Consider the following 24,626-nt stretch of genomic DNA (forward strand, 5'->3'; position numbering starts at 1 on the left):
GCACGCACTGCGCATGGCCGTACATTTGACGTGGTGGATGGCTTTTAAAATGGCCAGTGCAACCTTTTTCGTACAAATAAACAGTGTAATGAGGGGCGAAACGCTTAAGAAACCTATTTTTATTGTGTGTTTTGTTTGCACTGCGTGCGAGATTCAAATGCTTTATATACGTTACATGTAAAGCGTATTGCATACATTCAGGTGATTGTTGTTATAGACGCGCCTACAGGGTATGCAATCTGTGTGCTCCAATACGGTATCACAAATTATTGCTGATTGATGGTTTGCAGCAAGGTAAAGTAGGAGTAAGATGTACTGCTTATCTAAAAATAAGATTAAAAAAAAAAATAGTATTTTGCACATTTGTTTAAGGCCCAGCAGTTCTTACTCGCTGAAAGGTTTGCAGCGTAACCATGTAAAATTTGGACGCCGTCACACCGGTAGGCTTCTGGGCTTTAACCATGAATGTGAGAATGTCTTTCTGCAGCTTCGGATCGGCCAGATACCAAGGAATGTTATAAATATGGTCCGACACCAATCGCGCCTCCTCGGTAATTTGTTGGGCGTACCAGCAAAACAGAAAGAGCTGCAGGATGGCCCCTGGCAGGTAGGTAACCGTTTTGAACGTATCCTCATTCCATCCGAACACCTGGTAAAAATGCATGTAAAACAAACAGATTTGGATAAATCTTTCGCAAGCGGGGAAGGTAAATCAACCAGCTACCATAGTTAGCTCATATAGCACGACGCAAACCAAAATCGAGCTGGTTAGAAACTGCGCCATCAAAAAGAAACTGAAACCATCCTCCAATTGTTCGATCAATCTGAAAATAAAGCCGTGTAAAACAATTAATGCACAACAAGGCACGCCTTGCATATTACTAAAAACGTACGATAGATTGGTTTTGTGCTTCAAAATGATTTGTTTCAGCTTGGCCTGCAGTTCGACATGACTCTTTCCGGCACTCAGATCCAGTCCCAGCTGCTCGATTTCAAACTTCAACACCTTGAACATCATTTTAATGTGCATGACGAGCGTCGAAAACAAGCTATCAAAGCCACTGAGCGTTAGCGCCAGCAAGTAGACACCGATCAGTATGAAGAAATACGTCCACGCAAAGCTGGTCGTGGACTCAGTGCTATAAGCGAACCTGCGAATGATTGTAAAAGTGTTACGACAGTTTTAGTGCCTGTTTACTCTAAATCCGATGGAATGGTTTTGAGAGTTTTGTTTCTCAATTTTTTTTTTCTCACCTGGACAAGTACGGTAGAGCGATAGTGTAGTTGGATTGCTTACCGTAAACTGCGCTGTGGTAGATCAACTTGAACAACGGCATTGAACTATACTCGACGCAGATAAGCAGGAAAGAGGTCGTGTAGATGATGACGAAAATTTTCGACTTTTTGGCAGTGGCAGTAATCAATGTCTGAATTTCCAGGTGTTCCGATTTTGCACCTAGCAGAACGGTTAAATTATTCACAACATTATTCGTAATAGTTGGCTCTCTTACTTACATTCGTCCCATGCCACCTGCACCTGGTTGATGAGATTGATAATTTTCCCCCGCTTTACGTTACATATAATCATTTTCCCATTCGTCAGCAGGATTTCCGTAATAGGCACCAGTACTGAGATGAAATCTATAAGGCTTTTGGTATCTACAATTAAGTATGTGAACTGTAGGGAAAGGTAAAAAGGGATTATTTGTTTTGTTTGTTTCAGCATTCTCACACGAAACATCATCTAATGAACAAAAGAGACAACATAAAAGTGAAGTCAAAAGAAAACACACGATTGCCATACGAAAAACAGTTGCTAACCACTGCATCGCAACAGGTCGTCTCATTCACTCTCACCATGCAGTGCGAATTGCATACTCTACGGCGCAAGCAGCACGGATAATCGCGAAAAGGTGGGACACACACTTACCTGCGGTACACACAGCGAAACGATTGGGATGAACGTCAGAAACCAATAGACGTACAGATCAATTGTGGAATTTTGAATCTTTGTTGCCATACCCCGAGATATGTAAAGCATCGCCATCAACACGTAGCGCACCTCGTGCAGTACCAAACGGGCCATTTGAAGCGTTTCTTGTCGACGGTCGCTGCAAGTCACTACCCTGTACTGGAATGGCTTTGCGGCCGGCATCTTACCCCGGTTTTATAAGATATTGCTGCTGCAATACCTAGGGTACCTTGGTACCTTGCACACGCGTTACCCGTTTGTCTTACAAGACTATGGTTAATATTTTATAAGGTTTGTTTTTAAATTGAAAACTAATCACCGTCGGAAGCGGAAACACCTGCCCTAATCGCTGTCGCCGAGGAGTGTTCCAAACTCCCATGCCGTGTGTCGTGCTTCGCGTGTGTAGATCTGCATCGGTTGTATGGGGGAGTGTAGCACCTGTTGTTGCATCAAATCTGGTAAAATGTAATGCGCCCCAGCGAGTAATTCGAAATTATACAGTACTTGTTGCGGAAGTTTAGCTGTGAGATTGACCGATGACATGTTTAATACGATTAGTGTACTAATCAGTAAGTTTATATTCCTACTAGTGTTTTAAATAAAGATGCAGAAATTTGGGTTTTAAATAAAGATTTTGGAGATTTAGTTATGTTGAGGAATCGAAACTACGATACAATTAATTCCCAAAAACCTGAGTGAGTTGTACTCAATGTTCTAGCTTCCCTCAGTGTCGTTTACATTCCCCGTTTCGATCCCGCCGAATGCTTATGTTGAACTTCCAAAACAGCATGAATTTCATTGGCTTCTTCCGGTATGTGTCGGCGTGCTTTGCCTGCTTTAATTTCCCCTCCCACCTCCCCCCGTCCGATAATCCTTATCGAAAATGGCTTCGATGGCATGCTTCCAACCAACTGGCAAGCATCTCCAGTTTGATAAGTTCTAGCGCTACCGTTGCCATCGGTTTTGCCTGCGCTATTAATAGGTAGTAAGTCTTTCCGTGCCGTAAAACCGTACGCATGATGATTTCAACCAGTTTCGAAAGCGAGCAGCGTCCGTTATCAGCTCGCAGCCGCCCAAAACCATGCGTGCCGTGCGTCTTATCGAAGCATCTGCACCGAATGCATGTCTGCACGTGATTCGTGCCCACCGCAAGGGGTACAGCTTTTGATACAGCCCACACGGGTACAGATGCCACACACGAACCCGATCCCTATCATGGTGAGCGTACGATCGGTCACGTTACAAAGATTGCCATATGTCGCTGCGGTTCGGTCGGCGCTCTCGCCAGCCTTCGCCTGACGTCATCGTGCACGAGAATCCTTCGCGAATCCTTATCACCTAGGCGGCCGAGCAGTGTACCCGCGGTACCACACGCACATGTTGGTTGGTGCTTGCGAGTAGTAGCAGCAGCAGCTCGACCAGGGGTTTCAGTTGACATCGGGCTACCGTACGGTGCGGATCGTTTCCCCTTCTATTTGGTGAAAGCAAAACTACTCCCAAACTAAAACCATCCAAGTGTTAGAAGTCGGCGTGTGACGTGAAATACAGAATACAATCCTTTCCACAATGAGCTGCCCAATGAGAAGTGGTTTTGTGTAAGTTGATGCTGCCGTTGTTTGTTGCTCTAGTTTGGTAGAAGCGCACCTCGTAGCGTATCTAAGCAAGCTGAAGCCCATTAAATCGAAGATGGGGCGATGTGATTGGGCGCAAGTGTCAGTGCAAAAGTGTTTATGCTCGCGCTTCACTTGCGTCTTTGTTGCATCCGTTCGGCAGCAAACATCATTAAGATCGTAGGTGCGATTAAGGTGAAGTTAATGGGTCTGTTTGTTTGCTCCTTTTCCACAATGTCAGCGATTCGGTGCAGGGTGGACACCATCTCGGGTCGGAGGCGGGCATGCTGTACGGCGAGTACCTGATGCTGGACAAGGTGCTCAGTGCGCAGCGCATGCTGTCCGTCGAGGGCAAGAAGCCGGTGCACGACGAGCATCTGTTCATCGTGACGCATCAGGGTAAGTACACGGGGAAATGCGGGGTTCGGAAAAAGTTCCTGTGGTTAATGTGTCGTGGGTTTCCTTTCTCCGCAGCGTACGAGCTGTGGTTCAAGCAGATCATCTTCGAGCTGGATTCGATTCGCGATCTCTTCAGCACCGAGCACATCGAGGAGTCGCGTACGCTCGAGATTCTGAAGCGTCTCAACCGGATTGTGATGATTCTGAAGGTAAGTAGGTTCTAAGACACTGACGGATTGAATTTCTACTCCAAAAGACTCAAACGCCCATTCAAACCTCGCCTTAAAGGTCTTTTTGGGCTTGTCTATCCATTCCTTGTCTAAATCTCCATCAAACTGTCTAAAACTAGACGAATGAAGCCTTAATGAACTAAAGGTACACGCGCCACCAATGAAATAGATATCTATGTCCGGCCAGTCGAAATAGGAACCCACGTTAAGGATATGGGACGAGCGTCGGAACGGGCCGGGGAAACGGCCATGCCCACCACCCAAAAGGCCAACCACACGGCGTAAGGAAGGAAATACAATCTGTGACCGGTTCTGAGAGGGTGGACCCAACACCACATCAGCCCAGCGTAAATCGTAACGGCACTCGGGAGGAATGTTGTACTCCAGCGACACTGCACTTGTGCGAGTTCTTCGACGGTTTGTTTTGCTTCTGTTGTTGCGTTCAACATTATGCTCCCGCCTGGCGCAATGCGAGAAACATTACCCTGCCCGGTGACGGAAATGGTTCACAAAACTCAAAGAAATCATGTTCCCCTGCTCGGTTGGCTGGAGGGTTTTGTGTGTGTAATGTTTGCTTATGTTTCGCTATCGTTCACCCGCAGTTAATTGGCAAAGGTTGGCGTTTGGTGCTGCAAAACGTTGGTGCTGGTGCGGTTGATCATGCGAGAAGCCATGTCAATGACTGGGCGCACGCTGCCGCATGGTCCGCAAACGGAGACCGTTTTTTTGTGCGGTTCCAGGAATAAGGCGTAATTTTCGCTTCTGCCAGAGTTTGCCGGAAATTGTACCGGCGAGATAATGAGCACCGCGTAGTTGATGAGAAACCACGAGGTTAGAGCATCGGAATCATGTTTTTTGTGTGCTTTGAGCCACTGTCGGAATGTCTTGTCCAGTGTCGGACAGCGAAGGAGTCCCGTTTTTAGTGGATGATTATTGCCGACAGTGATTAAATTCCGCTTTAACTGTACGGCCAGAAAATCGACGCGCGATGTAGTTTCTAGTAAAGAAGCAGATCAACAGCAACAAAAAATGCTGATGAAAGAACAACGGACAGCAATCGCCCACTTATCAATTCTGGCCTGTAAGCTGGTCAAGAATTGTTGGGGAGTAAAAAACGGAACAGCCAAATTCGAACAAAAACCATTTACGCTTCTCTTCCCGCTTCTTCTTTCGGCTCAATCTAGCTGCTGGTGGATCAGGTCCCGATCCTCGAAACGATGACACCGCTCGACTTTATGGACTTTCGCGACTACCTGTCGCCGGCGTCCGGCTTCCAGAGCCTGCAGTTCCGGCTGCTGGAGAACAAGCTCGGCGTAAAGTCGGAACACCGCGTCAAGTACAACCAGAAGTACACGGAGGTGTTTGCCAGCGATCCGGGCGCGATCGAGCGGATCGGTACCACCGAGACGGAACCGTCGCTGGCCGATCTGGTGCAGAAGTGGCTGGAGCGTACGCCCGGGCTGGAGCAGGATGGGTTTAACTTCTGGGGCAAGTTTCAGGAGAGCGTCGAGCAGCTGCTGGCCGAGCAGGAAGCGAGCGCAATGGTACGGGCGCAATTGATGCAATTTTTCAAATAGTTGGGAGGAAAGTTTTAATAATATCGCTTTCTGGGTTGCATTTTTTCGCAGTCGGAAGAGCATGAGAACGTGCGCGAGTATCGGCTGATGGACATTGACAAGCGGCGCGAGGTGTACAAGTCCATCTTTGACGCGCAGGTGCACGATGCGCTGGTGGCCCGCGGCGAGCGTCGCTTCACGCATAAGGCGCTGCAGGGTGCGATCATGATAACGTTCTATCGCGACGAGCCACGGTTTAGCCAGCCGCACCAGCTGCTAATGCTGCTGATGGACATCGATTCGCTGATCACCAAGTGGCGATGTGAGTATGCCAACGAAGGGTGGATTGTAAAGACATTAATGTTCCTTTCCTTGCTCTCCCCCCGGGACAGATAACCACGTCATTATGGTGCAGCGTATGATTGGCTCCCAGCAGCTTGGCACCGGTGGCTCTTCCGGATATCAGTACTTACGTTCAACCTTAAGGTAAGCGGGTTTTCCTGAAATGTATAAAGCTTGCCTACTGTATTACTACAAAATGTCTCGTGCATCCCATTTCAGCGATCGGTATAAAGTGTTTCTCGATCTGTTCAACCTGTCCACGTTCCTGATCCCTCGCCAGTCGATACCACCGCTCACGAACGAGATGCAGAAAGCGCTCAACCTCGCCTGGGGATCGCCGGCCCACTTCGCACGCAACGGTTCGTTGCACTAATCTAGATCGGGGAAAACACAGCAACAACCCTCAATGCCCCAGCACCTTCAAGTCTTCTTTCACCGAGCGGCAAGCTAGTTCATTGTCGGATAATGGGTTGCCGGTAATCTCGTTGCGGTAATATCATATTGCAACCTGTCACCCGTGTATGATATAAGGCGACCGTTTTCGGTGCAAATTGAGAGCATCCAAGATGGCCTTTCTCTGTTTGCTGGGGAGTTTTGTTTTGTTTTTTTGCACAGATAAGATAAACATCAAGGTTAAAGAGGGATCGCGGTGGCTCGTGGCAAACCGTGCAAATAGACACCCATAAACATGCTTCTATTTTGCATACCTTCAGCAGGGGGGATTTTGTTGTTTGTTGGGCGCAGAAGAAACATGCTAAATAAAATATACTAATGATAAGCACAATAAGAACAATAGCATGCAAATAGGTGTATTAAAACACTCACGACGGGAAGCAGGAGAAGCCCTGCACGTTCGGGCAGACACCATTAATCAGAGCAGCGATCGGGCGTTGGAATTTCGAGACGCTACAGCAACAGAATCAATAAAAAAAGTCGTTCCAAAAATAACACAAACACAGCGTAGATAAGCGTACTTCACTGCTTCACATGGCCAGAGCTTCACATGAAACTGATTGGCGTCTCATCTTGCGTAGCCCTCAGCAAAGGTTCGTGGCTTGATCTTGAATGAGTGGTTCTATGAGTAATGCCGCTCTCTCGGAAATCAGCAATTCTGTCAACGAAACTGTTCTGCCGCACGGACCGAAAAACGGCTCGTTCCGTTTCGCTTCCCAAAACCCGTGCTATAGCAGCGAACCACGCACGATTGCGAAATCCGATGCCGTCTGCCATGTGTCGAAGCGGGAGGTACCTCACAGCGCAAAAACAACAGCGGGCGAGACCTGCGGGGTCAAGCGTGCCACGGCCTGATAAGCCTCGGAGGATCGAACCAACCATTCTGCTCGCCAGTTGGCTGTTTGCTCAGTGCAAATGCAAGTGCCACGGTAGACAGACGTGCGCGTGCGTGTGTGTGTGTGTGTTTGTTTAGCCCATCCGACAGCCGACAGCCGGGGCGGAAAACACACGGAGACACCATGACGGAAGTGATCGAGATGCTGATGATCATACTGATCGTTACGCTCTGCTTCCTGATGATCCCGTTCAACACGAAGCCGAGTGCGGTGATCGAGTCGCGGCGCAAGTTCGACGTGTTCGTGCGCCTGTACGACAAGCCTTATCGGGGGGATGCGCGCGAGTACGCGTACCGGTTCCAGATCTTCCGCACGTCGCTCAGCAAGATTCGCGCGCTGAACGAGTGGGCCCGCGAGGCGAACGATACCGCGATCTACGGCATCACGCAGTACGCCGACCTGACCGATCGGGAATTCGTCGCCCGCCAGCTGGCCGACCTGCTGCCGGACGAGCCCGGCGGCGGTGCGGGAGGGCCGCGCGCCTACCAGAAGTACGTGATCGAGTCGCGCAGCGCGGAGATGAAGAACGACATCATATTCTCGCGCGCTCGTCGCGATGCGCTGCCGGCGGTGCGCAATCTACCGCCGAGAGTTGATTGGTATGTGTGTCTGAGTGAATGTTGTGCTGGTGTGTCTGTGTGTGTGGTTTGAGTTGATCTGTGGCATTTTCTGCTTGGGTTGTGTTCGGCAGGCGGGAGCAGGGCGTCATCTCGACGGTGAAGAACCAGGGCGGCTGCGGTGCCTGCTGGGCGATCAGCGTGGTCGACACGATAGCGGCACTGGCCGCGATCAAGCGCAACGATCGCAAGCTGATCGACCTGTGCCACGAGCGGGTGGTGCGCTGCGCCGCGAACGGTAACAATGGGTGCGACGGTGGCGACACCTGCCGCCTGCTGGAATGGTTGGCGGAGGAAAGCTACCGGATCGGGGCGGCCGAATCCTGCCTGGAGCGGAACCTGGCGGACCAGGAGGGTGGGCTGAACTGTACGGGCGAGCCGGGCGTTCGGCGGGAGGACGGTGCGTTGAATGCGACGCTGGTCAAGCGGTTCTCCTGCCAAGGGTAAGTCCTTGGAGAATGAAGAGTTAGGTTCAAAGTCAGTTGTTTGTTACACTTTTACCGGCAAGAGATGTAATTCGTCTCTAACGGCGCAAAACAACTGCTTTTGAAATGCATTTTGCATAGCTTTAGGCGTATCCGCAACTAGTGTTGCCTACACTCGCCTTAAAGTATGCAATTTGCGTGTTGGTAACGCTGCCGCCACAGCAAACGCTGACTGATTTTCGCTTTCATTTTGGTGGCTGGTAGCTTCGAAAACGAGGAACATCTGATGCTGCGCCATCTCGCCACGAAGGGACCGATCGTGGCCGCCGTGAACGCCATCTCGTGGAAGTACTATCTGGGCGGTGTGATACAGTACCATTGCGATTCGGACTACGAGCTGCTGAACCACGCGGTCGCCATCGTTGGGTACGACCTGAACGCGACCGTGCCGTACTACATCGTGAAAAACTCCTGGGGCCCCCGGTTCGGCGACCATGGGTACGTGAAGGTGGCGATCGGTAGGAACCTGTGCGGCATTGCCAACCGCGTCTCCTTCATCGAGCTGGTGTGAAGGGTGGTTTGAAGGTGTCATGTGATTGTTTTTTCATTTAACTTTAATACTCAACAAATTACATCCTACCGTAATGTGTTAAGACGTTGCGAATGGTTTACTCACCCAATTGACAACCGTGTGGAAGTTGACTGTTATCTTTAGCTTGTAAGTAATACACACCGTTTACGTTCATTTATAGCAAGTATCGTTTTACTGTTCGGACTGTTCCCATACCTTCGATGCGTGGCAACTATTTACAAATCGTGTTAGCTGTCTCTCTACTTTTTTTGTTTTTGCTTCCGTTCTATAACTTTTCATCCTTCTAATCTCGTACCGCTAATAAAGAATGTGTACACACGCTCTTTGCAATCGTTTTCCCAGGGTGTTGCTTATTTATAAGTTTCTTGCTCTGCAGTCCCTATCCCCTGCTCAGTACGGGGACTCTTCAACGCGGTGCCATTGTTCTGTATTCTACTTGTAATGCACTTTTCCGATAACATAATTCAATGTCAACGAAAGACGACTGCCAGCACAATAAAGAGAGCTGCAAAGCACCATAAATGGATGTTACTGTCTACTAAAATGGTGAACTTTTCTACTACTTTCCCACACCCACACCCTGAAAACTGAATTACTTGCAACGACCACCCGCTTTGATGCGCTGCTATTGGTGATATTTAAACGTACGCGTGAAGAAGGTGAACATTTCTACATTGCTGTCGATGGGCGGCAATCGTGAAGATGAAACAGATTAAAGGCGGAAAATTCGCTTTACCTAAAAGCACCCGAGGAAACAACATTCGGTAAAGTGGGCAAACGATTCGAAGATAAATACTACTGCATATGCGCTTCCTTTCCGCCCTAACATACACTCTATGATCGTAATGATTTGGTTCAAAAAATGGCTTTTCGCCGGCTCAACCACACTTTCGTCATGCCAATTTAACAACTTTATCGTTCTAACTACTCAGTATATTTGTCTTTGCTTGCAGAAGATGAAGGTATTGTTTATGTATATATATGTGTGGTTTAATTTCTCTGCCACACCATGCTACACTCGATTTACGTGTTTAATACTCTTTAACGCGCGCGTCCCTTAAATAATGTCCCCCCCCCCCTCTAACCCACCCGCGACGGAGCATGACGGTTATGAGCATCGATCGTTTTTGCCGCTCCGGGCTTGCATGTATTGTATTGGTGATTGTGTATATGGAAATATGAGTGTATATATGTATATAAATATCATCATCAAGCATTAAGCGATTGATTCACATTCTGTTTGTTAAAAAATAAAATAAAGAGGAAGAAAAATAGGGTCGTTAGTGTCTGTGTTTGTGTGAGTGTACAGTAAGGATACAGTGGACAGATAGAATTATGCTACATTTCTCATCCCTTTCGTCGACCATCGTTCAAGTATAGTTACCCGTTAACAAGAATAGTGGTTTTTTCTGCTTTGTTTGCCAACTGTTACATTTCGCTCTATTATTATAATTGTTATTATTATTATTGTTATAGAATTCCACCGTTCGTGTATTCATGTGTATGTGTTTGTTTCCATGTTATGTAATGGTACCGAAGGCGTGTACTCAAAATTGCTACAGTTTAATAGTATTATCGTTTTGATTTATTTATTCGCTTACAGCAAGCGTACCGGTATCGGTTATTATTCCCTTCATGCGCTCTTCCCCATCCCTCCCTTTGTATGATACCCTTCCCTTAAGCTTACTCCCAAACTTCGCTTTATAAAAGTTGGTCTGCAGGTTGTCAAGTCTCTGTGTGATTTTTTTTTCTTTCGGTAAGAGCATTAGCGTAGAGCGCCCACCGTTTGCCGTCGTGCGATTATTAAGTATGATGCGATGCGAGTTTACATTGGTATGAATGCTTGCTTTTCTGTTGCTATATAAGGCGATATAGTACTGTGAATGTGTCTCCGAGCGAGTGTCTTAGTGTGTGTATGTGTTTGTGTGTGTGTAGGTTTGAGTGACTATCTTAACATACGATTCGAGCAGAGCGTGAACAGCGCTCAGTTATAGTACATCCACCGCATGGGGTGTTCTTATGTTTAACATGTTGTCTTTTTTTCACTTGATCCTTCCATTTACTATTTATACAGGAAATTGATTTGTTTAACGGGGTTTTTACAATAGTTTTAGCTAGTTTTAGCTACTCGCTGCACCAATGAATCGTTGTGATGCGGTCGCTTGGCTAAAGCTTGCCAGTGTTCAAGCATATCAGCCTAGTCGAAACGCGGCGAATGGTATGATATACTCGGTGCATTGCCGTACTGTTTCCTAGCATGTGTGCAATGTACTGGGTTTTCTGTAAGCAATTTTCTAATATATAACAAAAACAAAAGAAATTGGTGGTGAGTAAAAATGAGTAATAACAGCTAAAGAAAAACGCCTTCAGTTATGCAACTAAAACTAACATGGATTAATAAGAAATGTAATCATTTCAAATTAGAATTTTCTAGTTTTGCAATATGAACTTAACGTTACCAAGCTACATTGGATTGCAGTTGTAACAAGAATAATACACATGTTGGAAAAACAAATCGTCATACAACAGCGCCTTAAAGTATGCAACTCGTATGACAAATTCGCCATGGCATAAAGGCCTCCCAAAACACAAAATTACCTTATCAACACCTTGCTAGTAACTGAACTTTCTGAAAATCAATATTTTGTCTTATGTGCGCAGTATTTGCGGGAAATGACGAGTAAGGAACGAAATTTTCTTTGAAAGATTACAGAATCACCATCTAATGGAACATTGAAATTAATCATTTTCATCACAATCGTTCACGAGCCAATTCTTTTCTTTGTTTTTGTTTTGCACTAGAGTAAAGATTTAAATGTTAATTAAGTACGTTTGTTTGATTAGCGAGCCATCTTCTAACTAGCCAATCGAAGAGTGCAAAAAAGATACAATTTTAAGGTGCCGAGTTGGGCTGAAATACCGAACCCACCTAAAGCAAATAATTCTACGCAACCGTCGTGAATATTTGAAAAGAAATCAAATGTTCTATTTCCTAACAGCCTAAATTCAACATTACAAATACTCTTGAAATGCTCACTTTTAATCGTTATGAAAAAATAACTGTAAACTTATTTTGATAAATTAACGCTATCTCGATTCTCGCATGTAACAGTACTCCACAGATATTTCAATTCCACCTATCTCAGCTGTAAATATGTTACCCTTTTAATACATTCTTTTTTCTTCTTACTCACAACTGTTCAACCGTGGCCGTTTCATTGCACTAGTATGTTATTTTTCCACTACACTTGCAACAAACGAACGAAAGGCATGAGCAGGTGCCATTGATTCGATTGTTGCTTCGTTTGTATTTGTAAAAGAGATTGAATGTCTACTAAAGATGATTGCAATAATAAAGACGCTTCCGACAATGGGGCAGTCATTTTAACCTTTCTGCTAGTGTATCAGCTAACCTAGTTTTATGTCCAATTCCTGAAACACACTCCGACGTGAGAATACTGTCCGTAACAGGGCCGTGATGGCTACTATGATACAAACGCCCAGACCCGGTTGACAGTAGAGACCCGGTGACGCAACAGAGCAATGGCTGACAGTTGCTGCTAGTTGTAAAAAGTAGGTAAAGATGGCGCTGCTCACCAATCTTGATAAAGCATGCTGCAGTTACAGTGGCTGTAGTTTTGTAAAATTAACAGTCTTCCTGCTTATCCGGACTGCTCTAGAGGCTGCTCGTATGATTGTGTGTGTGGTGTGTGTGTGTGTGTGTAGTCTGTAACCCGTAACGTAACCCATACCGTTACGTCCGAACAGAGACGCCAAAGGAGCTCGAGAAACCATATTTGAACAGCAGAGGCGCAGAGAGGTTCAAGATAAAGCTGTTCCACCAACCATTGGGCCGGCTAACCCGGCCCCAATTTGGGGGGAATAAACAGTCACCCGTGTGTCATCTAAGCCTAATCGCACGGCATGTGTGCTCTCTCCTTTTTCCATTCTCTCTCTCTACTGATTGCCATTTCTGTTAAGTTAAAGAGTGGCCGAGCCTTCACTGGCCGCTTTCTGTCGCACTACGTACCAGCTCGATCCGAGCATTGTCTTACAGTGTGAGGGGTAGATAGAAAAACCCGGGGAAGTAAAAGAGGGGCATCGAAAGAACGAAAATAGAAGGTTGTAGCAAGAGAGAAAAAGGGAGAAAGAGAGGGAAAGAGAGAAAATGGTGTATAAAAAGTCTAGCCGATAAAAGTCGGTGCGAGTGTGTAAGTGTGTGTTGAAAGATATTAGTAGTATCCTGCTTCGTTACCTTCGTTTGCTAATAATCCGTTCAATATGTCTACGTACGCTACTGTTGTTGCTATCCTGTTCACTTCCCTTCTTCCCTCCTCAAATCCAGCTACTAATAAACACTTCATGCATTTTCTATCCCTTACTATCAGCTTACTTACTTACACCTGGCAAACGCTACTATCCTTCATCCTCTACCGTCTGCAGGAAGGAATGAGAAAAAAGGTTCGAAGAACCACCGTACAGGTCGCCTGTGAGTAAAAACCTATAGAATCTATTCGAATGCATCACGAACGCAACCGCTACCGGTAATAGATATGTGTACAAATTGGCAATGTACTGCCCGATGGACCGAAAGAGACCGAAAATATCTACACCCGAAACGCAAGGTGGCAAAGAAGGCAAGCGGTCCTGTGCGGTAAGTACGGAGTGGTGGTGAGTATGGTGGTGAGTATGGTGGTGAGTTGGTACGGTGTGGTATGATGTTTGGGTAATTCGATTGTCGCTGTGCGGTCTGTGCTGCTGCTGCTGCTGCTAATGAGCGTTTGCGTGCGCTGGCGTGCTGGCGTGCTAAAATGCTGAACTACCTCCCCCATTTCCCTCCTCCTTCTCTAACGCAAAACGAACTAAGCTGGGGCGGAGATGCAATGGGAGAACAACGTCACTGTGCTCGACATGTGTGTGTGTGTTTGCTGTCCTGATCGATCGAGAGTGTCGTCAGATCAGCGTTTCAGATTTGCGTGGCCCGCGAGCAGAGCAGGAAGCGCGCGCCGCTTGCAGGAGCGCCGGATGGAGCGTGGCCACTACTGCTGCTCGGGCAGATGGTCCGCCTGGTGGCGCAGCAGTATCCGGGGCTAGAGGAACTCGCGCTTGCGCGTGGCCGACGTGGACGGGAGCTCGCTGTCCAGCAGGCAGGTCTGCTCCGGGCTCTGCTTCGGTGGCGCCGGCGCCTTGCGGCTTTTGGAGCGCCGCTTGCGCAACAGGATCGGCCCGAGCCCGTTGCCGCCACCGGGACCGATCGCTGCGGCGGTCGCCGGACTAAGGCCTAGTGTGCCCGGGCCGGCACCGGGCGGGTTCGGTGCCGCCGGCGGTACGATCGCGCCCGGCACCGCCACCTGTGGCGGTACCGCGGCCACCACCGACGGCATGTCGCCCGGCGAGCTCTGGCCGGACGAGTCGATCTGGATGCGGTGCACCAGATCGTTCAGCAGCTCCTCGATCCGGCCCATCCGCTGGGCCATGCGCTGCATCTCCAGGCGCACGTCGACCTTCATGTCCAGGACCGTCGCAATGAGATCCCGCTGGGCGAGCGTGGACGGCTGCTCCCGTAGCCCGGTGTCGTACGTGTCCGAGGTGGTCGAGCGCGACTGGGCCATCTCGATCTGCCGCTCGCGCTCCAGCGACAGATTGCGCTCCATCTGCCGCTCCCGCTCGCGCTCGCGCTCTCGCTCCCGTTCCCGCTCCCGTTCCCGCTCGCGGACGCGCTCGGTCGCGGCGGTGTCCAGCAGCCGGTCGCGCTCGGTCGGCTGCCGCTCGAGCGAGGGCGGCTTCACCAGCTCCCGCTCCATATGCACGACGGGCCGCTCCGGGGGCCGGACGGTGCTGCCGGTGGCCGGTGTGTGGTCCGCCTCGCCGCCCTCGTCGATCGTGTCCTGGCGGGCCAGGGTAGCGCCCGGCCCCGGCGACAGTTTCGGCGTTTTGGGGAAAATCTGCAAACACCCGAGAGCGGGTTGGTGGGGGAAAAAAAACAGTGGAAAAAAGAAAACATGTTAGCCAATCGCACGGTCCTGCTTCCGGATGGGGTTGAATGTGCGTGAGGAACTGCGAGTGCGCTATCGTTTAGTGTGCATGCATGCAATACCCACAAAACCCACACACACACACGCACGCACCCACAAAAACGCACACGCGCGGAACGAGCTACCTTGTTGCCTTGACCGCCATTACTACTCGAGCTCGAGCTCGCTCTACCTTGTGCACTCTCACGTAAGCTTTCGCGTGCACTTAAACTTCTAGACACGGCTACCTTTGTGCTGGTGTCGCTGGCCGAATCGACGCTGGAGCTGCCGAGCAGCCGGCCCCACTTGCTGGCCCGCGGCCCCTTGGCCGACGGCGGTCCGGACGAGGGCGATGGCGATGGCGACGGGGACGGGACGGCGGTCGTGAGGGCGCGGGTGTCCTCCGTCAGCGTCAGCTTGGCCGGCAGCTGTAAGCAGGATAGAGACACGGGATGAATGTTTGGGCCGGATGACGGTAATCGGGGAAGGAGGGCATTTTAACGTGGAACCGGGAATGGTAAGGGTATACAACAGAAACTAGAAACTCTAGCAGGTACCACAACACAATTCGAGCAACTGTAGCCAACCACTGAAACTGCGAACGTGTACGTAGCTCTATTGCAACACACCATCAGTACTGTCACTAAGCATACTAAGAATGTGGGAAAGGGGTCTTAAAGACAGGACAGCACTTGTGAGGATCGGTACTGGCCTTCTTGTTTTCATGGAATTTAATAAAGTGTACACCAAACCAAACGGAACAGCCCTACATACAAGAGTGTTGATGCAAAACGGAAGAGGGAGCACGTGCAATCGTGCAAACGACAGTCACTAAACAGACAATAATGTATTTGCGAACGCTTGTGTTGTTTTGTGATGTGTTTTGTGTTCTTAGAGTGAAAAAATTGCCAATTTTATGGACTGAACATTTACTGCAAGCTTCTAATTGGCGCGATTGCGCGCTCCGTAGAGTGATACATTCCTTCCTACAAAATATCTAACAACTAAAAACTATACCGTATGCAACATTGAAACAAAAGTTTGGTAAAAATAATAAACAAACAAACTTGTAAATGCATTAATATCTAGATTGCAAACACATCGAAAAACATTAAAACAATCGATCTTGCTAAAACTGACAAGCAAACAAGCAATGGAGCAGCATTTGCTATGCGGATTGCATACATTTAGGCAATTACAAACAGCGTGCCCGTTTGCTTGTCATTTTTCGCCTTAAACTAACCACAAAAATTGTACAGAAAATTCATCATACTCATAAACTAACATTGAGTACTACCTACTAACACCGATCAAACGACAATCATACGCTAAAAACGATCCACGGGTACACGATCCAATCGAAATCACGTGTGAGTTCATTTTAAAGGACATTTTGATTGCTCATGTTTATGGAGGAGGATAAAGTATCGCTTTTTTTATAGAGAATGTTTTCTTAAGCTTTACTGTGTGTGTGTGTTTTTTTTTTCAAGGGAAAAGAGTTTAGTTTTAGTGTAAAATATTCACCTTTCCTTTGTCTGTATCTGTGTCGCCCTTCTCAACGTCGCTTTGAACGGAACCAGTTTGGTCCTTGGTTCCTTGTGCATTTTGCTGAGCTCGTCTAAATTTTGAAAATATTTTTCTTACCAGGTGATCTTGACTAGAGCCCAGTTGTGGTTCGTTCTTCCGCCTCTCCGCTAGCTCTTTCTCGCGCCGAACGTCCGCTACTTTCCTGTGTGTGTGTGTTAAATTTATACATTAATTTAAAAGGTCAACATTTGTTCATACTTTAAAAGATCTAGGTGTCGAAAACAAAGAAAAACAAAAACCTTACCTAAAGATTAGTCGATGCCTTAGGTTGTACGTTAAAACTAGATTCCTCGCAAAACTATTAGCAAAAGCCTGATAAAAATCTAATACTTCGAGCAGCTTGTCCCGCTTTATCGCATGTAAATCACAGTAAGTTAACGCCCGTACGTTGGCTGCACTTTGCCCCACAGCCGAATCCTTCCAGAACGAGTCGCCGAACACGTCGCCCTTGCCCAGTATGGCGACCACCTCGTCGTCCTGTATCACCTCCAGGCTGCCCGTCACGATGAAGCACAGGCTGTCGATGCTTTCGCCCGTATGATAGAGCAGATCGCCTGTGACCGGGAGGAATGAGAGGATGGGGGCAAGCAAAACCACAATCGTATTATTTAGCTAGCTATTCTTTTCCCGTACGCATTCAGGCCCGCATGGACTCCGAATAAGCTCCCCAATGGACGGTGGCTGGATGGATGGCAACCCGTTATGCTCCAATCGCCGGAAACGGAAATCAAACGATGGAAATGAAAATCAATCGGAACCGATGCGGCGATGGTCCGGGATGCGATCATCTGGTGGCCACCGCCGAGCCGACCCCGTCAGACCTACCCGGTGCCGAGTGTGACATGCAGAAGTGCATCGCCAGGGCCCGGAGGCAACCGTCGGATGCTAATCGAAAGGCCGGATGCTCGTTAAATACCTTCCGGTTCAGATGGACGCAGATATCGGCCTTCATGTCCTTTGGGCAATAGTTTAGGACCTGTGAAAATTGGTGGAGCGGGTTAGCTGGAGGGAGAGTTAAATGTGAACGTGCCTGGCGTGGCGGCTGCACCAACAACACCCCGTGGACGCTGGTCGGCGGAGTACGGGGGCAGAGGTTTAAGCAAACATACATAAATCAGTGTGGTCTCGGTGTATGCCAAAGCAAACTTTAGTTTATCGCCTGAAACGATGCGACGATGATGATGATGATGATGGTTACGCTTACTGGTTACGTTGCCGGTGTTGGTGGTTGCGCAACTATTCCCGCGCGTTCTTGTTGAGGTCAAACCCCGCAACGTGGGATGGTTTGAATGCGAGACAAAGAGTTGCATATTTTATTCCCATTGTTGGGGCAGTGCTTGGTTCCGGCCGAATCCGGCCAGTCGACAATGTTTGGTTAATGGACGCCATTTCGGGGGAATTCGGTGGAAGAAAACACGTCCCCTAACGAGTGCCAGTGTTTGATCAGCAGCGGTTGTAAAGCAGCACTTTACTTTATCAGCGAAATTAACACTTTTTTGGGAGAATATTGGAAGTAACAGTAAATGAATTTCCCCCATTTCATCAACAGCCATGGTTTAACCCAGTGTGCTTTTCAGTGTTCAGTTACTCAGCTCAGCAAAACATCATTAAAATATTAAAGCGTTGCTATGTTACACAAATTGTATAACGAAAGGCGCAGCCGTTCGAAGATCCACTGCAAAACGCCTGAATCCACGCAATGCCATCTTTTCAACATGTCGTTAGCTCGTTCGTTCGTGATTTGTCACCTGGGCACATTATTCGCTATCAAAGCGGATAATATATATTTTGTTTTTCGCCCCCTCCCGGTAAACGGGCTTTTAATACTTTACGCTTAATTTGTAATGGGACTGCACACGCGTGGCCTGAAATGGATGTGTATATAAATATAAAATCCTCCCGAAACCGAAAGCTACCCTTCGCCCCCCCGGGGGATTAATAACTCGCACCAGCCAACTCCAGCCTCCGTGGGTCTGCATCTCGAGGGCCATTCGGTCGAACTTAATGGATTTCCAACGAAACCGCACCACCGTTTTCCCGCCCTCAACCTCTTTCTGTTCCTTAGCGCGTCACGGGATGCGTGTTTGCAGCAGCAGCAGCCGCCAGCGCCAGTTGTTGCTTACCTTGTCCGTGTCCAGCCCCTTGGTCATGGCCCATGTTGATACAACATAGTCCATAACGCGCTCGCTCAGGGCCTTCGGTACCTCGTGCAGCTTCATGAACTCGCGCACGTTGTTCAGCATATCGTGGTACTTGGCGGTGGCCGATGTCATTTGCTGGATGATGGTGGTAACGTGACCGAAAATGGTCGCGTACAGCAGAGCTATTGGGTGGTTGTTTTTTTGTGGGTAGGCGGATATTTTGGTGGAGGTAAGGGGATGGTAAAGGTTTTATTGTATTTGGTTTGGTACGGGCAGGGGCAGGAAGCAACACCAGGACATGAGCGCATGGGGTGAAGAGAGAAGGAAAAGCGCACCACACAACGGTGGCAGTGTAGAGAAACAAAACAGACCAAAGTGAGTATCGGGCAAAAACGGATCGGGCCGCGGGCTTGCCGTTCGCTGAAACGCTCGAACGCGCGGTGGGATCGGTGAAAGAAAGGTTGGACATAGGAACAACACACACAGCACACGCACACGCATAGAAAAACTAACACAAGCTCCGAAAAATATAAAACCATACATACAGAAAGATTGGGAAAACAAACGAGCTGGTGGGGAAGATGTGCGAAATTGTTGGCGGGGAGAGTCGGTCAGGAAATTCCAACAGCTAGCGGATTGGTTTCGTACGGTTGTTGGAAACTTTTTTAAATGCCACCGAGCGGAAGCCCAGATGAACATAATAAATCTTCTCCTCCCAGCGAATAAAAAAACAAACGAGTATGGTGGAGGTTTTTCCTCTTTTTTTCATTCTCTCTCTCTCTCTCTATCTCTGTGTGTTCGTCTTTTATAGAAGCAGTAATAAGAAAAGCCTTTTGGGGCTTAATTCGCAAAAATACACACACACACACACGTGTTGGTCACGTGACACATGGTAAAAAGGTCACGCGTGGCATTCCGGAAAGATGACGTGCGGCAGCGCACCGAGACCGAACCGACCGATGCTGCCGGCGGTACATTTAATTTATGGTACGGTGCTGCTTGTGGGTCGGTGGGTTGAGCTGTGACGTTTTTCTAGCGAAGCGCGAGGGCGGCGAAGAAGACGATGGAGAAACAAAAAAAAACTACACGGCCACGTTTTCTTTCGGTTTTATCTAGCTAAAGCCAATGGCGGTGGGCAGTGGTGGTTGGTGCCGACACACACACACACATACGGTGGCAACAATGATCACGCAACACATGGTGGACATGGTGTATTGCTCTGGTTCTGCAAACGAAATACTTGTTTGATTTCAGACCAAACGAAGATCACTCAAAATATGGTGATTTTAACAAATGAAAAAAAAAGAAAAATATGAATGAAAAGCTAAATGAAACTAAACGAAAACAAAGATGAAACTCAACAAAAGAGCAAGAAAATGTGGAAAACAGAGATAAATTTATAAGAATTATTTAAAAGAGAAAAAATGAGTATAAAAGCAACCAATTGAGGGAAAAAACTTCAAATAAGATGAAAATGGATTATCCGAAACATAATAATAGTGCCAACATACAACACGGAAGATACTAAAATAAAACAAACAGGAAAAGAAAGAACACAAAAGCATGAAACAAATACACAAAGGGGGGGCAGAATCACGTAGCGATACAACATACGGAACCATGGAGGCGGCGAGACGAGCTTTAAAGTAGATAAAACGTACGCTTAGCAAGAGGAAAGCAAAAAGTAAGCCGACTTCACGAAACACGAAACAGTACAGGCGATGGTGTGAGTGTATGAAGTGTGAAAGAGAGGCCAACATGTGACTGTATGGGTGAAAACAGGACAGGGAAAGCGGAAAGCTGTGTGATGGAAAGCTAGGATTTGGGTTGTGTTTCTCCCCTGGGCCCCTGTTTTTCGGTCTAGTCGGTCACTTTAATCTCCTGCAATCGAGAGGCGCGCACTTTCGCGAGAAACGAAAGCCTGTGTGGTTTTCTTTCTATTTTTTTTTTTTTGTGTGGATAAAAATAACTTAAAACTTAATCTACTCAGAGGACACGCAAGCTAACGCAAGGGGACGGTAAGAAATTAGCTCAAGAGTGGAGCAACAGCAAAACAGATGGGCTTCGGGCACCACCAACACACGGTGTAGGAAACAGAACAGAACAGCACACGACAACAACAAACGAACGAAAGAAAAAAAAACCCTCGGTAATCAAACAACAAGGACGTGGCAACGGAACGTAAAACACTGCACCTGCAATTATCATCATGCAGATAGTGAATACCTTCTCGTTGTCCGTCTCGGCAGCAACGTTTCCGAATCCGACCTGAAGCAGTAAGGATGGCGAGGCGCGTGTGTTTGTGTGGCGTTGGGATGGGGAAGGATATTTGCGCCGAAGTTTTGATAACGATCGAACGGAAAGGATTCGGAAGGGAAAACAGGACGGGATTAAGAGAAGAAGAAAAGAGTACTTTACATTAGGATTGAATTATCTCGGCTGGGCAAATCGTGTTCGTGCAAATCGTTGACGTTGTGGACGGGGAGTCCTTCCCGAGCTGTCAATCATCCACACTTTAGCACACGTTCAGGATCGGTTCTGTCCGCCAACTAATCGCCTATTTGTGTGTGTGAGATTGTGTGCACATCTCGTTCGAGTGACTGAAAATAGAACACAAAGGCACCGGCACCGGGGGTCGTGCTCTCGGGCCCATGACGGCCACCAAATTGGTTAAACTTTCTAGCCGTTTCCACACCGGCCTGCGCTGCTGCTGTGACGCTACGATGGGACGTGGTGTGCCCGCCTGGGAGTGCACGAATTCAATTTGGCGTACAAAAACCGACCGTTTGCTGGTAGAGCCACGGTTGTTATCTCGGGTGGCGGCTGTCCCGTCTGAAAAGCGGCCCGAAGTGATGATGGTGCGCTGGGGAACAGTGTGTCCCTGTGTCTGTGTGTCATCCCTTTCGACGTGTTGTGGGATGGGGGTCCCCTTGTTCACTGTGGACTGTGCTACCGACGGAGGGGGCTTTTCGGAGGGGGTGAACGGATCAATAGTTTAATTTGCTTACCGATGTCATACATGTCATGGTGAAGTACAGCGCCGTAACGTACATCGTTTTTCTCGACGGACCGTTCACCAGCTCCGGTGCATTGGATTCGTTGGACCAGATGTACGAGTACGGGCTCTGGGTAACGTTCGCCAGCTTCCACAGCCAGCTGTACTGTACCTGTGGACGTGCAGGGGGAGGGGGGTGATGAGGATTTCAACGGGTGAAGAGATAAAAGAGAGAAGAGAGCGCGTATTAGCTTTACATGTTCAAATATGTGTAAAATGTTAAGCGATCGGGTGCGGAACGTCGGTCCCGGGTGTTAAGGGACGACGTTGGCTTTGTGCTGGATTTGATTTAACCGGTGCATTGGACCGTTTTCCATGTTGCATGTTGCATTGCGAACAGTTTTCTAACAATGTCTGCGGTTGCCCGCTCGGCTAGTGATTACTTTTAAGTTTCTAATTCTCCCCCCGCCCCCAAACCTATTCCAATTGTAGCGCAGGATGATGGGTTAATTGTTTGCCATGCCACCATATGTGCCTGTGTACCCCGTAACGTCCGCCTTACCCCGTTGTCGGCATCGCTCCGCCCGATCGAGTACCAGATGCAGGCCAGCCAGTGAGCGACCAGCATGTAGAAGCACAGCAACAGTATCAGCATGGCCGCACCGTACTCGAGATATCGATCCAGCTTCCGTACGACCCGGCCGAGCCGCAGCAGCCGCACCACCTTGAGCGCACTGAACAGCGATCCGATGCCCTGGAAGAGTGTGGCGAGAGAACGAACGCATCATTAGTATTGGGTGTGGTGGAGGGACGCTCCACTGTTTTGGGGGTCCAGAATTGTCATCCGCAAGATGATGTTAAACGTTTACATCTTCATCGTGGTCGAACGCATTGAACACGTCGTACGGCAGACAGCTGAGCAGATCGATGATAAACCACGACTTCAGGTAGTTCATGCGGATCACCTTCGGGTCGCTCACGACCTCACCGCCCGGTCCGACAAACGTGGTGTGAAAGTTAAGCACTGCAAGCAGGTAGAACAACGAAAAACAAGCCAAAAGTAAGCCATTAACCACGCACGACCGTAATGGGCCATCAACTGGGGCCGGGGGCGATGGTATTCCGTACCGATGTCTATGAAAAATATTACATCTACTATCGAGTCAACTACCAACAGTGAAACATCCTCCGACGTCTTGTTCTTGAAGGCTACGTTGTATGGTACCTAGGAGAAAGTGTGACCATTAGTGGGTGTATCTGTGTGTGTGTGAGTGCATTGCATTAGCGCATCAGCTACTTACCATAATTGCAGTATAAAATGTTAAACACAATATCACCCAATCCCAGATTGCTTTGAATGCACAATAATGCAGTAGTATATGCGGCGGCGTTTTCGGCGCTTCCTGGCGATACTGTGGCATAACATCGGCACTTAATGACATCATCTGTGCAGGGTGATGAGAACAAAAATACCAACAAATATAATTAAATGATTAGAGGAAGCTCTGCCTGCTTCGATCCTTAAAGGAAAGGTTCAGTGGCTTGCTATGTTTGGAAGCTCCTGTATCCCGTTTGGAAACTGATCAACAATCCTTCAGCCCTCTCTCTCTATCGCTCTCTCGCTCTCTCTCTTTCCCCACTCCATCGTGTTGTTTTGCGTCTTTAATCCCTTCCCCTCCCAAAATCTAACCCTCCCGAAGAAAGGACGAAAAGAGGGGATTGGATGATTTAAAATTAAAATTGTAATATCAACCCAGCGCCATGATAACAAACATCTGAATAAATAATGCACGGAATCGGGATCCACACGGTGGTGGACCCGACCCGGCCATGTTGCACTTATTTTTCGAAAAAAAAAAAAACTCCAGCATCTCGTATGGAAAGTTACTGCCCTCTCGGGGGCGAGGTAGTCCTTTCTACGCCTTTTAATACGAAATTAGATGGATACGACGGCAACGGTCGTGTTCTGATGACGCGACGAGCCGCCACCGGACGATTCTTAACCCACTTACGCGCGCGCGCGCTCGATGGCAGTACTTACATGAGCTAGATTTGATTGCTTAGTAGGATCCTTTAGCGTAGGCAGGTGTGCACTGAATTGACGGCTTCTGGTCACGGAACGGGCCAGCTTGGCGAACTTGGAGAGTCCTGGGATTGGTTGGTTTGTTTGTTTGTTTGTTTTGTAGAGCGAAACAACCGGACCGTGTTTCGGGTGGGTGAGCAGAAGAGGGAAGGAGAAAAAGAGAATATTTATTTGCAGTTTTGGGAGAAGAAAAAAGTCCTTAAATCACCAAAAAACGGTCAAGCTTAGTGTACAACTGCAAAAAAACAACAACTCCGTACAGCAAAATGATGCAACAAGCGGCTTACGTGGGATTTTTGAATGAATGGGATATCAATATCTCTATACAACATGTAACCGCGTTCGCAGGATTTCAAGAAAAAAAGAAAAAAAAACAACATCTCAAGCCTATCGTACACGGAAATGAATGGTTGTCCAAAAGGGCATTTCAACCGAAACGCCTAAATGGATGCAATGCGCACAGCAAAGAGGCGCAGTTTTTGGTGGAGCTTTGATTTGAGCAGAGCTGTCCTGTGGGCGGATTTCGAGGTGGATGTGATTGAGTTTTCGCGGTATGAAACGCTGTTTACAATTTGTAGTGAACAAAAAATGCATAATGAGCTCAGGCGCACAATGAATTAATTTATAACACCACGTTTTCATTAGCGATTGTGAATGCAATGTGACCTGGCAAAAGCTGAAGGGAAAAATTAACAAAAAAAGATTCGTAAAATC

The 24,626-nt window shown here is 47.9% G+C and overlaps 4 protein-coding genes across 7 annotated transcripts in view; 2 read left to right on the forward strand and 2 right to left on the reverse strand.

Moving 5' to 3' along the window:
* Positions 1-94: 94 nt before the first annotated feature.
* Positions 95-3,380, reverse strand: LOC120898089 (odorant receptor 4-like). Its single transcript, XM_040303441.1, has 7 exons — positions 1,931-3,380; positions 1,516-1,678; positions 1,255-1,456; positions 894-1,151; positions 725-824; positions 389-649; positions 95-323 (listed from the first exon to the last, which is right to left on the reverse strand). Exons 1-7 carry the CDS (start codon positions 2,153-2,155, stop codon positions 267-269), a joined length of 1,266 nt encoding a protein of 421 aa, XP_040159375.1. The 5' UTR covers positions 2,156-3,380; the 3' UTR covers positions 95-266.
* A 2-nt stretch (positions 3,381-3,382) lies between these two features.
* LOC120898090 (tryptophan 2,3-dioxygenase) lies at positions 3,383-7,057 on the forward strand. The gene is made up of 7 exons (XM_040303442.1): positions 3,383-3,567; positions 3,824-3,981; positions 4,057-4,190; positions 5,396-5,755; positions 5,840-6,089; positions 6,160-6,253; positions 6,329-7,057. The coding sequence occupies exons 1-7, from the start codon at positions 3,539-3,541 to the stop codon at positions 6,480-6,482; spliced, it is 1,179 nt and encodes a 392-aa protein (XP_040159376.1). The 5' UTR covers positions 3,383-3,538; the 3' UTR covers positions 6,483-7,057.
* Positions 7,058-7,457: 400 nt separating this feature from the next.
* On the forward strand, positions 7,458-9,427 carry LOC120898092 (cathepsin O-like). The gene is made up of 3 exons (XM_040303444.1): positions 7,458-8,057; positions 8,150-8,518; positions 8,765-9,427. The coding sequence occupies exons 1-3, from the start codon at positions 7,582-7,584 to the stop codon at positions 9,069-9,071; spliced, it is 1,152 nt and encodes a 383-aa protein (XP_040159378.1). The 5' UTR covers positions 7,458-7,581; the 3' UTR covers positions 9,072-9,427.
* The window catches only part of LOC120898088 (potassium voltage-gated channel protein eag), a 44,964-nt gene continuing 29,682 nt past the window's right edge, over positions 9,345-24,626 (reverse strand). For 3 of the 4 annotated variants that reach the window (XM_040303439.1, XM_040303437.1, XM_040303438.1), the window contains 13 exons: positions 23,871-23,977; positions 23,131-23,274; positions 22,958-23,054; positions 22,699-22,853; positions 22,392-22,583; positions 21,843-22,001; positions 21,030-21,102; positions 18,817-19,016; positions 17,519-17,669; positions 16,938-17,247; positions 16,631-16,835; positions 15,253-15,534; positions 9,345-15,037 (listed from right to left, as the gene is read on the reverse strand). In XM_040303439.1, coding sequence (XP_040159373.1) covers positions 14,183-15,037; positions 15,253-15,534; positions 16,631-16,835; positions 16,938-17,247; positions 17,519-17,669; positions 18,817-19,016; positions 21,030-21,102; positions 21,843-22,001; positions 22,392-22,583; positions 22,699-22,853; positions 22,958-23,054; positions 23,131-23,274; positions 23,871-23,977 — 2,930 coding nt within the window. In that variant the 3' untranslated portion in view covers positions 9,345-14,182. The remainder of the gene's footprint in view (positions 15,038-15,252; positions 15,535-16,630; positions 16,836-16,937; positions 17,248-17,518; positions 17,670-18,816; positions 19,017-21,029; positions 21,103-21,842; positions 22,002-22,391; positions 22,584-22,698; positions 22,854-22,957; positions 23,055-23,130; positions 23,275-23,870; positions 23,978-24,626) is intronic. The other variant, XM_040303440.1, reaches the window with a different exon arrangement.

Source organism: Anopheles arabiensis, chromosome 2 (assembly GCF_016920715.1).
Source record: "Anopheles arabiensis isolate DONGOLA chromosome 2, AaraD3, whole genome shotgun sequence".
In the NCBI taxonomy this organism is placed as follows: Eukaryota; Metazoa; Arthropoda; class Insecta; order Diptera; family Culicidae; genus Anopheles; species Anopheles arabiensis.